This window comes from Aptenodytes forsteri, unplaced genomic scaffold (assembly GCF_000699145.1).
Source record: "Aptenodytes forsteri isolate BGI_AS27 unplaced genomic scaffold, ASM69914v1 Scaffold15, whole genome shotgun sequence".
NCBI classification, from domain to species: domain Eukaryota; kingdom Metazoa; phylum Chordata; class Aves; order Sphenisciformes; family Spheniscidae; genus Aptenodytes; species Aptenodytes forsteri.
In genome coordinates, this window is record NW_008795129.1 from 10,879,749 (window position 1) to 10,893,537 (window position 13,789).

The following is a 13,789-nucleotide window of genomic DNA, read 5'->3' on the forward strand; positions in this document are numbered from 1 at the left end:
CCCCCCCCTCCCCAGGGCCTCGGCCCCCCCACCGGGTTGCTCCTGGCTGGACGGGTGCAGGCCAGCTCTTCCGGCGCAGCAGGGACAGAGGGTGGCCCACGGCCAGCTCTCCTGGCACAGCGGGGACAGCGGCTTCAGCGGCTGGAGCAGGCGTGCAATTAGGAGCAGGATTAAAGCCAGGGAAGAAGTTTGAGGAATAAACCCCGGGCTGTTAAACACAATGGAGGTCTTTAAAATGGATTTTGCTGTTGTTTTAAAGATAACTCTCCAAATAAGTTAGATGCCACCCCCCTCATGGCTGTTTCCTTGCTGTTCCACGTGTTTCAGTGTTTATCTATTTTCCACGTCCCACTGACATGTTCCTGCACAAACTCCAGTGGGTGCTTCCCCAACCCTGTTCCCTCCCCTCCTGTGCTTTAAAAGAACCACAGGCAGGTGCAAACCGACAGAGGGTTTAAAAGCTGCAAACACCAAAAAGCCCAGCAAGACCGGACCGTGACCTGCTCCACGAGGCAGCTCTTTTCCCGTGGGAGCTATCAGGGAGATGAAAGCCGCCGGCCATACCTGCGCGGGGCCATGGCACTGTGAAATACAATCTGCTCATTAGCTGCCACGACAAAGAGGTTTCCGCACGTGGGCTGGGCGTGAGACAGCTGCCTGCTGATAGAAGGGCCGCACCACCGCAGCATGAATTGCGGCTCCGGCTGGCAGCTCCTCAGGGAGCCGAGAGCCAGGGCTGAGCTCCCCGTAGCAGCCTTTGCACCTCCTCCTCCTCCCCTGCCACTGCTGATCCCTGCTTGTCAGATAAGAGGACGGGGAGCTTCACGGTCCAAGGAGAGTTTCCTGCGTGGTCCAGGGATGGTACGGCAATGCAAACACAGCCCTCCATCCTTGTGCTAAAGAGCTTCCCGTATAAAACCAAGTGATTTGTAGTCTATTGCCATACGAGCACTGCGCTGCTGCAATGGGAGCCCTCCTCCCTCTCCTTCAGCTGGGCCCCTTGAATGCTGCTGGTCCTGCTCATGTTAGTACTGTCTCTGTTAGGGCATGTTACAGCGAATGGCATAAGGAAGCTCGTAAAATGTGGTGTGGGTGCCACATTTGGGGATTGGGGAATGCAGATAACGGGGGGCGCTTGGTGGGCACCGCTGTGGGAGTCTCAGCTTCTAAATCAACACATTTCTTTCTGTCTCTCCCCCGGGACCGCAGCACTGGGGGGATTTGTTATGTATGGAGGAAGGAGCAGGCAAATCACTGCACCGCTCTATGTATAGCAGGATGCTAGCTGCTGTTGTGGGCCGTGCTGTGAGCTAGCGAGGGGTACTGGTGCATCGGGCGGGCAGAGAGCACGGCCGCTCTCTGGGTGTGGGTGCTGGGTGGCAAGCCTAGGCAGCCTGGTGGGGTTTGCTCTGCATTTTCTGAGGGTTAGCCTAGGCTTGAAAACAAACTTTTAAACTCTGGCCATTTTGGTGGGAAATGCAAGAGCACCTGGGAATAGCTGCTTGCAGGCAGGGATGCAGTGAAACCTTGAAAGCGGAGGTTTAAGCTGGTCCATCCCTGGCTTTGTGCCACGGTGGCTTGTCAGTGCAATGCAGCCTGGCTCCTCAAAAACGGTCTCAGGCGGCAGTGGCATGGCCAAGGGGCACTGCAGGTTCATGGAGAAATTAGGGAGATGCTCACATCTCTGCTGGGCTTTTCGCACACAGCTGTCTCACGAGCTAAGCAGCATCTTGTGGCTTCTGGGACATCTTGCAAGGGGCATTTGTGCATCCATTCAGGTCCTTCACCCGTGAGAGAGCAGCTCTGGGTGCCTGTCCTGGTTGCCAGAATTGCCCGTCCACACTCTCCTGGGAGGTGATGCCATCAATGTCCCATGCAAGGGACGGGTGCTGCAGAGAGGGAGGCGAGGCTGTCTCTCTGAGCCTCCTTCCAGGTGCAGATCCAAGGAAACAAGTTTCTCTTGCTGAACTAATGGGGACCAAAACAGGAGATACTGGGTGACACGAGGTTCCCTGGCCTGGGCATGGGGGTGATCAGGCTGGGGAATAGAAATGCTCCTGCCGACCTTAATGCAACTGATCTCAAGTGTTTTAATGCCTTGTTATTTTTGAGATAACTTTTCCATGTATCATTGGAGTGCTTTTTCTTTCTGAGTGATTGGGGCAGCCAGCTGTATAATAATCAGGGCTTGTGCTTGAGAAGCCCTTCAAATAAAGCCTCTCGCAGGTATGTCAGTCTGCCTGCCTGCATCTCAACTCATCTGTACATGTGTGTGGGAGTGAGGAGCGGAGGAAAGGAGGGCAGGAGCAGCACTGATATTCACCCTTCACAGGGCAGTGCCTTTGAAATGCCACTCTGGCATTTAGTCACCTTAGGCTCATTTCAGGCATGCAGTGTACATACTCCATCTCTCTTTCCTTAATATCGCTCTGAAACAGTCCAGAGGGATGCAATACATTTATTTAATTGGAGAGTCCCCCCCGGTACGTGTGAGCTTTCTCTTCAGATTGTTAGAGCGTGTTAAAGACCATTCTGCATGCTTTTCCACATGGCATCGCCTCTTTTTTATCCATCCTTGGTAGTGATTTCTGCTCCCTTAATGCAGTGCTGTAAGGTTATACCTAAGCATGGAAAAACTTGGGCATATTTCTAGGCAGGCCCAGAGCGGCACAAACCCCATGGAAAAGCCAAAGCTGAAATCCAGACTTCCATCTCCTGATAACTGTGGCTCCTCTTGGACCTTCTCCTAAAGACTGTAGACGGTGAGATACTTGGTTCTCCTGGGTTAAGTAGATGCTAAAACTTCCCTTCTGCGTTTAAGTTTCATACGCAGCATGAGACAGGCCCAGAGGGATCACAGGGTGAAGCGACGGCAGGGGCTGCCTGCTCAGCTGTGGTAGTAGAAGACAGTATGATATTGCCTGTGAATTGATGGCGTCCTTGAGAAAGCATCGCAGCAGTGCGGAGGTCTGTGCCTGACGGTGCCATGGTTGGATGCTTGGATGCTGCAGGTGATTTTTCACCTCCTTTGCTTAGCCCAAAGGCACTGAGGAACTCAATGGGAAAGTCACTGTCTGTCCTGGAGGCGGGAGGACCCTGGGCTCGTGTCGGGTCTGTCCTTAGTGATCTGTCCCCTTCCTACCTGGGCTTTCATAAAAGCCCTGGTGTGAACGACTTCAGTTCCAGGCTGCGGCCATCCCCAGCATCCCTTGGGATCCCTAGGGCAGAGCCGTGGTGTGAGCTGTGCCCTTGGGCTGCACCTGGCGATTCGGTACTGACGGTGCCTGCCCCACCCGTCCCGAGCACCTCCCCAGCAGGCTTGGGCCCCCCGATCTCTGGGTGCACAGAGGCACAGGGCCCACCGGTGAGGTGCCGCTCTGGGTGCCAGGGGTGGGAGCGGGTCCCCCAGCCATGCTCCCGCCTGCCGCACGTACACGCTCCCCGGTGTGCTCATTAGCTGAGCTGGCTTGGCCGGAGGCGCTGATAATTGCAGCTGGAGGTCCCAGCCGTCTCTCCGGACGGTGCCTCTCCCGCCCCTGCGCTGCGCGGGAGGGGGCCCTCCCCAGGCCAGGGCTGCAGGGGTCAGGTCCTCGCCCACCTGCGCCCATCCCCACCCTGCTGTCCGCTCGCCCAGCGGCTGCCGCGCTGGGCAGTGTCCAGAGGCGAAGAGGAGACCCGGCATCCGTAAGGGGAAACGTACGGAGAGCCCTTTCCCGCAAGCGCTCATGCTCCCACCGCCAAGCCCAGCCAGCTGGCTGCGGGGCCGGGGGAATTCAGCCCCGCTGCTGCGCCGGCCCATCTGCACGCCCAGCACTGAGTCACCGCGCTGCACACACGCAGCTGGCCGAGCTGCCAGGGGTAGGACTGCGGCTGCTGTTCCCCCCATCAGGGACCCTCGGCTTTGGGGTCACTGTCGGGGAGAGGGCGGCCGGGCTGCAGCATGCCATGCGCTGCGCAGGCAGAGGCAGAGACACAGTCCCAAGCCTGGGAGCGACAAAGCGTGGGGAGAGGGAGCGGGTCCAATGGAGCTTGCACACACATGGAAACTGTTCCTGACGACCATAAATCTGCCACACGGGCGTCTGGCACCCCCATCTGCCCCACATGCTGGAGCACTGGCTCTGGCAGGAGTGATGCCTGCAGACGGGGAAGGGGCGGGAGAGATGAGGACAGGCAGGAGCCGTCTGTATGGGACGTTCGCTCTGGCCACGGGAGGGAGGGATGAAATACCGGGCAGTTCAGGTGTGCATGGGGGAAAGGCTCTCCCGGGAGATGTCAAGCCAGAGAACAGCCTGCTGAAGGGCAGAGTGGAAACGGTGCCCTGCAGAAATCTCCCAGCCAGCCTCGGCATGAGTGCCTGAAGCAGGTCTGAGCAGGGCATCCCCTCCACTGCTTGTCCTTTCAACCATGATCATACCATGTCTCGAGGACTGCGGCATCCTCTGCTCTCTGCACCCTTGCTGCATTCAGCCTTCCAGGAGCTCTAAGTCTGCTCTGAGGCTCGTTTTATCTGCGAATAAGGAGACAGATTTAAAGTGCCTAAACTCTGCTTGCTGTCACAGCGGGTTAAGGGGCCTTTCCCTCTTAGCGCACCATAAAAAACATCTCTGAAGTGCGTATGCTTGGAGTCTCAAACGCATCAAAGCCATGCTGCGGCTAGCAGCTCTGGCACCCACCCTCCAGAGCTGTGGGACATGTGCAGACCCGGAGCCAGGCTGCTCCTCCTGCACCAGAGACTGGGGCAGAGACACACTCCGTCTGGGACTGGCAGCAGCGGTTGGTACTTCGAAGGATGGACACAGCCACTGCCCACATCTCCTGGAGGCACCGTGCTAGTGACAGATCTGCCCACCTTGGTGACAGAACCATCCTGGGGCTGTGGAGGAGGTGGGACAGCAAGACCCTTCCCAGGGTGGGTTGGTGCTCGCTGGTGGAGCAGAGGGAAGTAGCATTATGGTGAAAAGCAGCAGAAGAACAGAAAACAGCAAAGAAGTCACATTTGGTTTCCAAGCCCTCTGATCCGGCAGCTCCACTCCCTTCCTGCAGCCTCCATCGCCTGGACCCTGTTAGGGAGAGGTGATGACAAAAGAGAGGTTTGGCTGTTCCTCCATCTGCTCAGTTCCCTGGGAAGGTGGAGGCCGCTGGCTGGGGGCTAGCTTGTGAAGGGCAGCAGTAGGCAGGGGCCACTTCCCACACGCCACTTTCCCAGTGCCCGGGCAGGCTGTCCCCTCAGAGCCACTGGTGCCCAGCAGCAATTCCTGTGGCTGCGCTCCCACAGCAGGAATTTTGCCTTAATGTTAGTGTTTGGCCTTTCTCCAGGATGGAGAAAAAGAGCAGAAGAGACAGAGATAAGGGAGAGGGGCTGAGCAAGGGGTGCAGCGGCTCGAAGGCTGGGAAGATGTGATGCTCATCAGAGGCTTGGTGGTTGTGGTGCTGGCACAGCTGGGGGAGACCCCGGGCTGTAGGGTGAACGGCTGATGCTCAGCCCAAATACAGAGCTTGTGGTGCTGCCGGCACCGGTGGATGAGAATGCTGCTCTCTGAGCCCATGGGTGCACACATGTTAGCAGGTTATTTGGGATCGGGAGCAACTCTCCTGGCTGTCCCCATGTGCTGCGCTTTGGGACTCATTGCAGAGCTGTTGCAAAACGTGACCTGGTTTCCTTTCCCTAACCAAGAGCCAGCCTGCCATAAGCCCCCGTAAGCGCACAGGGTGCACAACACGGCCACAGCAGCAACTGTTCTGCTCTACAGAGCTGCTCCTGCACCAGCTAATGTCCCATTGTCCTCCCTCGCCCTGCCTGCCTCCTCTCCTTTCCCTCCTTAGCCAAAAGACACTGGGGTGAGGGACTGACAGCCCCTCATGTCATGCTTCAGCCATAGACCGCTTGCTGGCAGAGAAAGCTGCTGAGAAGATGTGAAGGCGGAAGGCGATGCAGGAAAGAGTCGTGTGAGATGAGGCGTTCACAGCCGTTAGAGCAGGAAGGAAGAGGATCAGCATGGTGAAAGCAACAGACGCCCAGGGAGAGACGCCAGCAGCTTCAGGGGACTGGTGGGTGGGCACCTACAGGGACCGAGTCTAAGCAAGAAAGGAAGTGGGCAGCGTTGGCTGATCCTTTCACAGGTGCAGGTACCTGGATCAAAGCAAGGGTCTGTCCTTCCCTGCCAATGCCACTGGCTCCTGGCAGCCTGGTCCACCTGAAGCCCCCTCGTTTGGGGCTAGGAGGAGCATTGTTCCCCATTCATAGACCCTCTTTGGAGTGTCCCCCATGGTGCTCAGGGCACACCCGCAAATTCCCCCAGTACAGCAGCAAATGTTGTAGGAGACCGCTCACCAAGTCCTCAGCTCTTCAGGACCTCCATGCAAGGAGGGTTCACACGCAAAATGGCAAACAGCTCACGTCCCTGAGGATGGGTGCATGCGAGCTCATAAGGACAGCGTCAGCGCCCACTCCCAGAGCTGATCATTTTGACTTCAGCAAATTTTCCCTTTGGGGAGAGGCTCTGCCTTGCTCTGCTTGTCACAGGACTTTGCACAGGATTTGGGTGAGAAAGCCTCAAACTCCACAGTCCAAGAAGCACATAAAACTCAGGGATAATGTTAAAAGCGGCATCAGTCCAGCCTTGCTGAATGAACAACCAGCCGTGGCTTGAACAGGATGTACGGACCCCCGCAGGGAGAAAGCTTTGGATGCTGAGGATCTCTTTAATCTAGTGGAAAAAGAAAGAACAAGAACCACTGATTGGAAGCTGAAGCCAGACAAATTCAAGCTGAAAATAAGGAGTGGGATTGTTAACAGTGCGGATGTTTAACCGCTGGAACAGACTCCCTGGGAAGTGGCGGCTTCTCCATCCCTCCAAGCCCCCTCCCACACAATCACTACTTTTCTGGAAGATGTTTTTGCCAAAAATGAGCCATCAGGCTCAACAGAGGGATAAAAGAGTGAAGCTCTCTGTCCCGTGGTGTACGGGAAGGCAGACCAGCCAGCCCTTATCTCCATACGGGGTGCTTGGACTGTGGAAAAACGCAGATGAAGGTGCAGGAATGGAGCAATCTGTAACAGGCTGTTGAAACTCAAGCGTGCCTGAGGGATGGAGGAAGAGCTTGGGAAGCTTCAGAAGAGGGAATAAGCAAGAGGAAGAGGAGGAGGGTGGGCAGCAGCCAGCTGATGGTGCCGGTGACACGGGGACACAGAGCCATGCCCCAGCAGCCCCAGCTAGAGGAGGCTGTGCACCACGGGGTCGGCAGCCTGCTCATTTGAAGTTCAGCTGCCTTTGACAGTTACAGCGCCCGGGAGACCAAAGGGCTACAGCTCTGTTACTCCGGTTTTCTGGTTATGGCAATGTCTTCTCACATGTGGTGAACATGGAGTTGAACAAACTCAGGCGAGCTGTAAAGCTGCTTTGCTATCTCTAGGAGAGAGCGTGGAGATACACTCCTGCGCCCTTCCTAATGGCTCTTGGAGATGGGAGGGTCTGGTTAATAGGTCTGTCTGAAGGTCTGCCTAATCAGCCTTGTTTCCAAAAGCTGAAGTCTCTAAAAGCTCCTATAATGAATTAAAATGTGCAAAGAGATCAAGTGGGACTCTCTGGGCTTTCCCCATCTAGTGGAAAGCTCGTGGGTCTTCGCTGGCCCCATAGCACTCAGATGTGGCTGGCCTGAGCTCTGCACATCAGCTCACTTGAGACAAGCGCCCTTCCTGCCCATAAATCAGGGGTCCCAGCCAGGAGACCTCCTGAGGCACAGGACAGCTCTGCCTTCAGGTGCTCCTTGCCTGCAGCTCCTAGGGCTGCAGTGGCAGCACTGCTTAATGGGTCTGCAAAGTAATTAAAGCAAGAAAGCTCCCTCAATTCCCGGGGGACTAATAGTGGACCAGATTCCCGTCTGTTATTCCTCCTCTACCGCTACAGCTGTATTGCTGGCTCAGCCCTCACAACAGGAGCCCTCCATGACTCCAAAAGCCAAATACTTTCTGCAGTTGCGCTGGTCAGAGCCGTGCATCTCCCCAGGGATTGCCTGGGCTGCCTCCGACAGGATGCCCAGCACCGCGCTGCAAGGCGAGCGCTTGTCTTTGCAAGGGGCATATGGACACTGCCAGCCTGGGGGCCATGCTTGCACAGGGCTTGCCATATGGGAGGGGGTGCCAGCCGCTGCCAGGGGTCTGGGGAGAGGTCACTGATCGGTGGAAAAGCCACCCCGGTTGCAGCCAAGCTAGGTTTCAAGAGCAACTGCTTCCCAAGCTGGTCACTGTTTGAACAGGAGTCAGTAGCTGCAGGTGCCCAGCAGCCCCAGTGTGATTTTAACTGGGGTTCACTCACGCCAGTGGTAGGAGCAGTGCCAGAGCACCAGTCCAGCTGGGGGAAGTGCCCGCACCCGGCGGGTTTGATCCTGTCATGCTAGGTGTGTGTGTAATTCATCATCCAAATGCTCTGTGTCACCAGCTCCTGGTAATTTATTGCAAGTAACATGATTTTGGCCCCTGCCGCAAGCGGGCTTGCGATGACGCGAAAAGCTGCAGCTGTCTTCAGTGCTTCCCTGCAGTAAGCTGAAGAGCTCGAGTGCCTCGAGGCCGGGCTGACGACTCCTTTTCCAGCCCTGGGTCGTTTTTCTGGCCCTCCTTTGAACTCTCTTTGGTATTTCCACATCCTTTCCAAAATGGAGGTTTTGGAACTAGCCTTGCCAGCAAGGCAAGGTAAAATCACTACTCTCCCCTCACCTCCTGCAGATGCTGGAGGGACAGGTCAGTCCCCACGTTGCCCTGGGGGCATTGCCCGCACCGAAATACTTTACGCTCAGCCATGGTCATCTGATGCTTTGCAGAACAGCTCACCCTGCATCACTGCTGACTGCCTTACCCATCTCGTGGCATCTGCACAGTTCTTCTCAGAAAAACTGTTTACCCTTAGCTGGATCAGAAGATCACAAAACGTGACCAATGCTTCCCAGAGAGGCAAGCATCTCTCCTTGTGCCCAGCCCAGGAGATGCCGCACCCTCACTGCCACTGAATGGCACAGCTCTGCCTGTAAGCTGCCTCAGCAGGAGCCCGGGGCTCAGCTCCCCAAGCTCTGCAGGGGAGCAGGGTTTGTCAGAGCACCCTTGGGAAGAGTGCATGCTGAGATGAGAGATTTGGCAGTAACCGGGGCAGGTCGTGGGGCTGGGCAGCTCCCTGCACCCACATTGCAAACCTTGCTGCTGCTGAGCCTTGAGAGCAGAGGGATGCCGGTGTCAAAGCAGCAAACCCCCGGGGATCACCCTGCCCGGAGGGGCGGGTGCTCAGCCAGAGGCTGGAGCTGCTGATGCCAGCTCCACATCGCGACAAGGCCATCACGAGCCTCCTGCAAAACAGCTCTTGAGACCCATATGGAAATTTCAAGGGCGGCCATGAAGTCTCTGGCCTCTATTGCTCCCATAACTTGTGGGCGAAAGCAGCATCTCATCAGTGGAAATACGGAGAGGAGGCGAGAAACCCCAAGGGGTTTCTGCCTTCTTTCTGCTAGAAAGACCTAAGAGCCTGAGCTGACAGGTAGCTCGGAGCACTGAACTAATTTATTTTTAACTCACGACTGTGGGACTAAACACTGCAATCTGTGCTCACCTTTGGCCTCGCCATAAACTCAAGTAATTACTCATCTAATGACGCCTGCTAATCAGCGTGGCTCACCGGGGAGCCGGCAGTGTGCCAGGCACTGCTTCTCCCCCCTGCTGTGAGCCTGAGCGGGGTGGGCCGGCACAGCTTCCCGCAGCTGGGGAAGGCTGGCACAGCCCCTGCAGCACGGTGCTGGCGGGGACATCCCCAGGGTGTGGGGCAGCACCACTGGCCAGCAGGGACAGGGACGGTGGCACGCGCCACAGGGACGGCACACATCTGAGGCATTGAGCAACTGCCGCTCAATCTCCCTGGGAGCTTTGGCCTCATGGACTGAGCCTCCTCGGGGTGCACAAGCCTCTCCCTTCACCCTCACGTTTCCTCCGGGGCCCAGGGTTTGCAGGGGAAGCAGTTACCAGGCTGGTGTGCCACAAAGCCCCGTGGTTTTGGCTGGGAGCAGCAAGAGGAGAGCAGGAGGCGGCTTTTCCTCCAGCACTGTGGCAAAAGCTTACCCAGAAAGTGGGAAGTGGGTTTGGATTTCCCTTTGCCAGGCCAGCCCAGCGCTGCTGGAACTGGTCAGCTTCTGCTGAGCTGGGCTGGAGAGAGGATGGGGACCGGCAGTCCGGTCTGGCCGGTGGGCATTCGCCTCATGCCGGTTGCTGCTGCAGCATTGCTCTGTGTTTCATCTGCTGGCCTCTTCATCCAAAACGCATGTTAATCAGGGGCTGTGTGAGCGCTTCCCACCCACAGGACGGATACCTGTACCTGTGTGAGGGATCTGAGCTTCCGCCTGTCCATCCTGCCCTGTAGCCTGGGGCCCTGGAGAGCCCATTCCCCCCTTCCATGCCACTCTGGGGTGGCAGACCCCTTCCTGGCACTATCCTGACCACGCAGGATAGGTGTGGTCAGGATAGTGCCCTTTCCTCATGCCTCCCCAAGCAGTGTGCAGAGCCACGGGGTGCTTGATCCGTGCTCCTTTCCACATCAGCAGTGGGTCCTCCTCACTGTGCGGGTCATGCTGCCAGGCAGAGCAGTCCCTAGTGCCAGCATGACCATTGCTGCTGGGTGTCCGACATTGCCGAAGGGTTGGGGGGATCATCCCAATTGCCCTGGGGCGCATGGTCCCTCTGGGGCAGCCAGTCTGGGTTGCGCAGAGGGTGTTTATCCAGAGCGCTCGTGTGTGTGAAGGTGCCCCAGCACGTAGGTGGTGCCCAGCGCACCCACAGGCAGCACCCAGAGAAGCAGCGTGAGAGGCTCCATCTCCCCAGCATCACCCAGGGTGCCCGGAGCAGCGGCAGGGCCAGAGTCCCATCCTGCAGAACAGCAGTCGAGCGCCTGAGACTGCCCTTCCCACAACCCTGCTTCATTTACCGCACACCTCCCAGCTTCTGCAGCGGATGAGGGGGGGGCTCTGCCGGCAGCGGCCTCCGTCACCGCACAGCCTCGCCTTCCTCCCCGGGGCTTGGGGCCCATCCTGTGTGCCGAGCGAGGCCATGCCCTGCGGGAAAAAGTAGTATGTGGTGACGTAATTAAAGGCTGCATCATTAACGCATGTGTGCAGGGGCTGAACGTTTCCTACTTCTTGAGTGCTCGGCTTCCCCGCGCTATCTTCATGGGTGCTTAATTCCGCGGGAGGCTTTAAAATGGGAGGAATACCTCTGGGAAGTGGAGCACCCTCAGCAGTCACCAAAGCCAGCGTGCCATGAACGGAGCTGGAGAGCACAGGAGAGCTCTGGTGTGCTCCAGCCCCATATACAGAGAGGGGTGGAGGGTGACCTGCCTGCTCCAGAGACATCACCGTCCTGCATGCCTCAGCTGGAGCTGGTGCACAGGTCCGCGGAGTGGTTATGTGCAGGTCCGTGGGAACGTGCAAGCGCATCCATGCTGCTCCCCACGCTCCGCAGCCCAGCCAAAAGCCGAGCTCCTTTAGAGGGTATCGGTGTCTCTCAGCACGGGTAGAGTAATGTATTCTTCCCTTAATCTCTTTCCTGGAAACAGCGATGCCATTTTGGCTTGGACTGCATTAAAAAAGCTCACACCAAGGCAGACATCTGGCACACAACATTTTCACCCAACAGCCGAAATTTTGCTAGGCTGTAAGCAGGGAAGCCAGTCTCTCCTGCCCGCTCCTGCTGTGAGTCAGGGGGGACCGTTGTGCTGCTGACTGTCCCCTCTGCCCCCCAGGACTACTGGCTGTCCCTGCTGTACAAGCGCCTCATCGGTCCCAAGGTCCTGGCGATCCACGTGGCCGGTCTCCAGAGGAAACCCCGGCCCGGCAGAGTCATTCGCGACAAGCTCCGCATTTACGCCCACTGCACCAGCTACCACAAGTAAGCGGAGCGAGGGAGGCTGGGAGCTGCAGGGGGGGAATAAGCAGGACCCCCAGGAGATGGGAGCCACCGAGGACATGCTGGGGCAGGAGCCCAGGGTTTGGCTCCGGCAAGGCATGTTGGCTTCCCAAGGGATGCGCTCAGGTACTGTTCTGGTTGCTGTGGCGGTGGAGGGAGCGCGCGGGAACAGCAATGCCTCCGATGAAAGTCGTGGCAAGCCCGTGCCTGGGAACGGGGACGGACGGGGACGGTGCAGTGGCCAGCAGGCAGCCCCGGCAGCAGAGATCAAGGGAGTGGATTTCACACGAGGGGCCCCCGGTCGGTCGGGTTACCCGCCAGGCTGCGCTGCCGGGGAGCCCGTCCTGGTTATTGTTTCGCTGATAAGGTCTTTGAAAGCGCCCCAGCAAGCCGGGGGGGTTGGCCACCTCCTCCGCAGACACAAGTTGCTATTGTGGAGGAGGAGAGGCTGTTTCTTTACACAGTCCAGATGCTTTCAACATGCCTCCAGCTCGGTAGGAAACCTTGTCCAGTAACTGACAGGTGCAAAGTGCTTTCGCCTTTGTTTGGGGCTGCCTGTTTAGGCAGGGACAGAGGATCAGTGTCTGGACCTGTCAGTTAGGTGCCCGGGGCAGCGGGGGCAGACGCCACTCGCGCACAGAGCTCCCCTCCGTTCTCAGCCTCCTCCCTGCAAGGCCCTGGGGGGCTGCCCCGGGACCTCCACCCCCACTCCAGACATCGGTGTGGCACCCCCTCGAGCTGTACCACCCCTGGCCGAAGAGGGGAGGGGGAGATTGGGAAGGTGTCATCGGGCTTTGTGATGGGGAGATGGCATCTCCCTGTGGAGGGGCAGCTGGGATAGTGATGTTCCCTCTGGATGGGTGCACGAGGCCGGTTTTTGCAGAGACCCCCAAACCTCTTCTTGGAAGTGATGCTCCCGGGGCACATGCCAACGTGACCCTCAGCTCCCGCTCTCCCCTTTGCAGCCACAACTACGTCCGGGGGTCCATCACCCTTTACATCATCAACCTGCATCGCTCCCGGAAGAAAATCAAGCTGGCAGGGACGCTGCGGGATAAGATCGTCCACCAGTACCTGCTGCAGCCCTACGGCAAGGACGGGCTCCACTCCAAGTAAGTGTGATGCTGGCAGCTGGGGCTGCCACCGCCGCCCCGTCCTCAACGCCACTGCCCTGATCCTCTCCTGCTCCCGCAGGTCGGTCCAGCTCAACGGGCAGCCGCTGGCCATGGTGGACGACGGGACCCTCCCCGAGCTAAAGCCTCGTCCGCTGCGGGCCGGCCGCACCCTGGTCATCCCCCCGCTGACCATGAGCTTCTACGTGGTGAAGAATGTGAATGCGCTGGCCTGCCGGTACCGATAGCCGGCGGCCCAGAACGGACCCGCCGGCCCCGCTCCTGCCCCCGCGCACTCCCCAGGACATGCTGCCTCCTCGGCAGCCCGCACAGCCTCGCAGCAGGGCCACGTCGGGCGGGCACCACACCGTGCCCTCGTCCTCACACCCTGGACGCCCTCCAGCTTGGCACCCTCTCCCGCCCTGCAACTGCAGAGCTCCGCTTGGCCCTGGCCACCATGCCGCCGGAGCGGTGCGACGGCAAATTTGCAGGGCCTGCCGCGATCCATCCGCAAGCTGCGAGAAGCACCCGGGGTCTGGTGCCCACCGTCTGCTGGGGAGGGCTGGGGTGCTGAGCCCTGGTATAGCCCGGGACGGGCACCCTCCCCGGCCCCTCCAGTCCCGCTGTCCCTCAGAGTGACCCCTTCAGCAGCCGGGTCCCCCTCTCCTCTGCACCTTCCCGGGCGGCGGGGGGCGCGGGCAGCGCTGCCGGTGCAGCAAGCGCATGGAAGCAGCTCCCTCTG

The 13,789-nt window shown here is 58.4% G+C and overlaps 1 protein-coding gene across 1 annotated transcript in view; it reads left to right on the forward strand.

The window, feature by feature from the left end:
• The window catches only part of HPSE2 (heparanase 2 (inactive)), a 116,139-nt gene extending 102,844 nt beyond the window's left edge, over positions 1 to 13,295 (forward strand). The window contains exons 9-11 of the mRNA XM_009278038.1: positions 11,772 to 11,917; positions 12,901 to 13,047; positions 13,130 to 13,295. Of these exons, the coding sequence (XP_009276313.1) occupies positions 11,772 to 11,917; positions 12,901 to 13,047; positions 13,130 to 13,295 (459 nt within the window). The remainder of the gene's footprint in view (positions 1 to 11,771; positions 11,918 to 12,900; positions 13,048 to 13,129) is intronic.
• Positions 13,296 to 13,789: the final 494 nt, after the last annotated feature.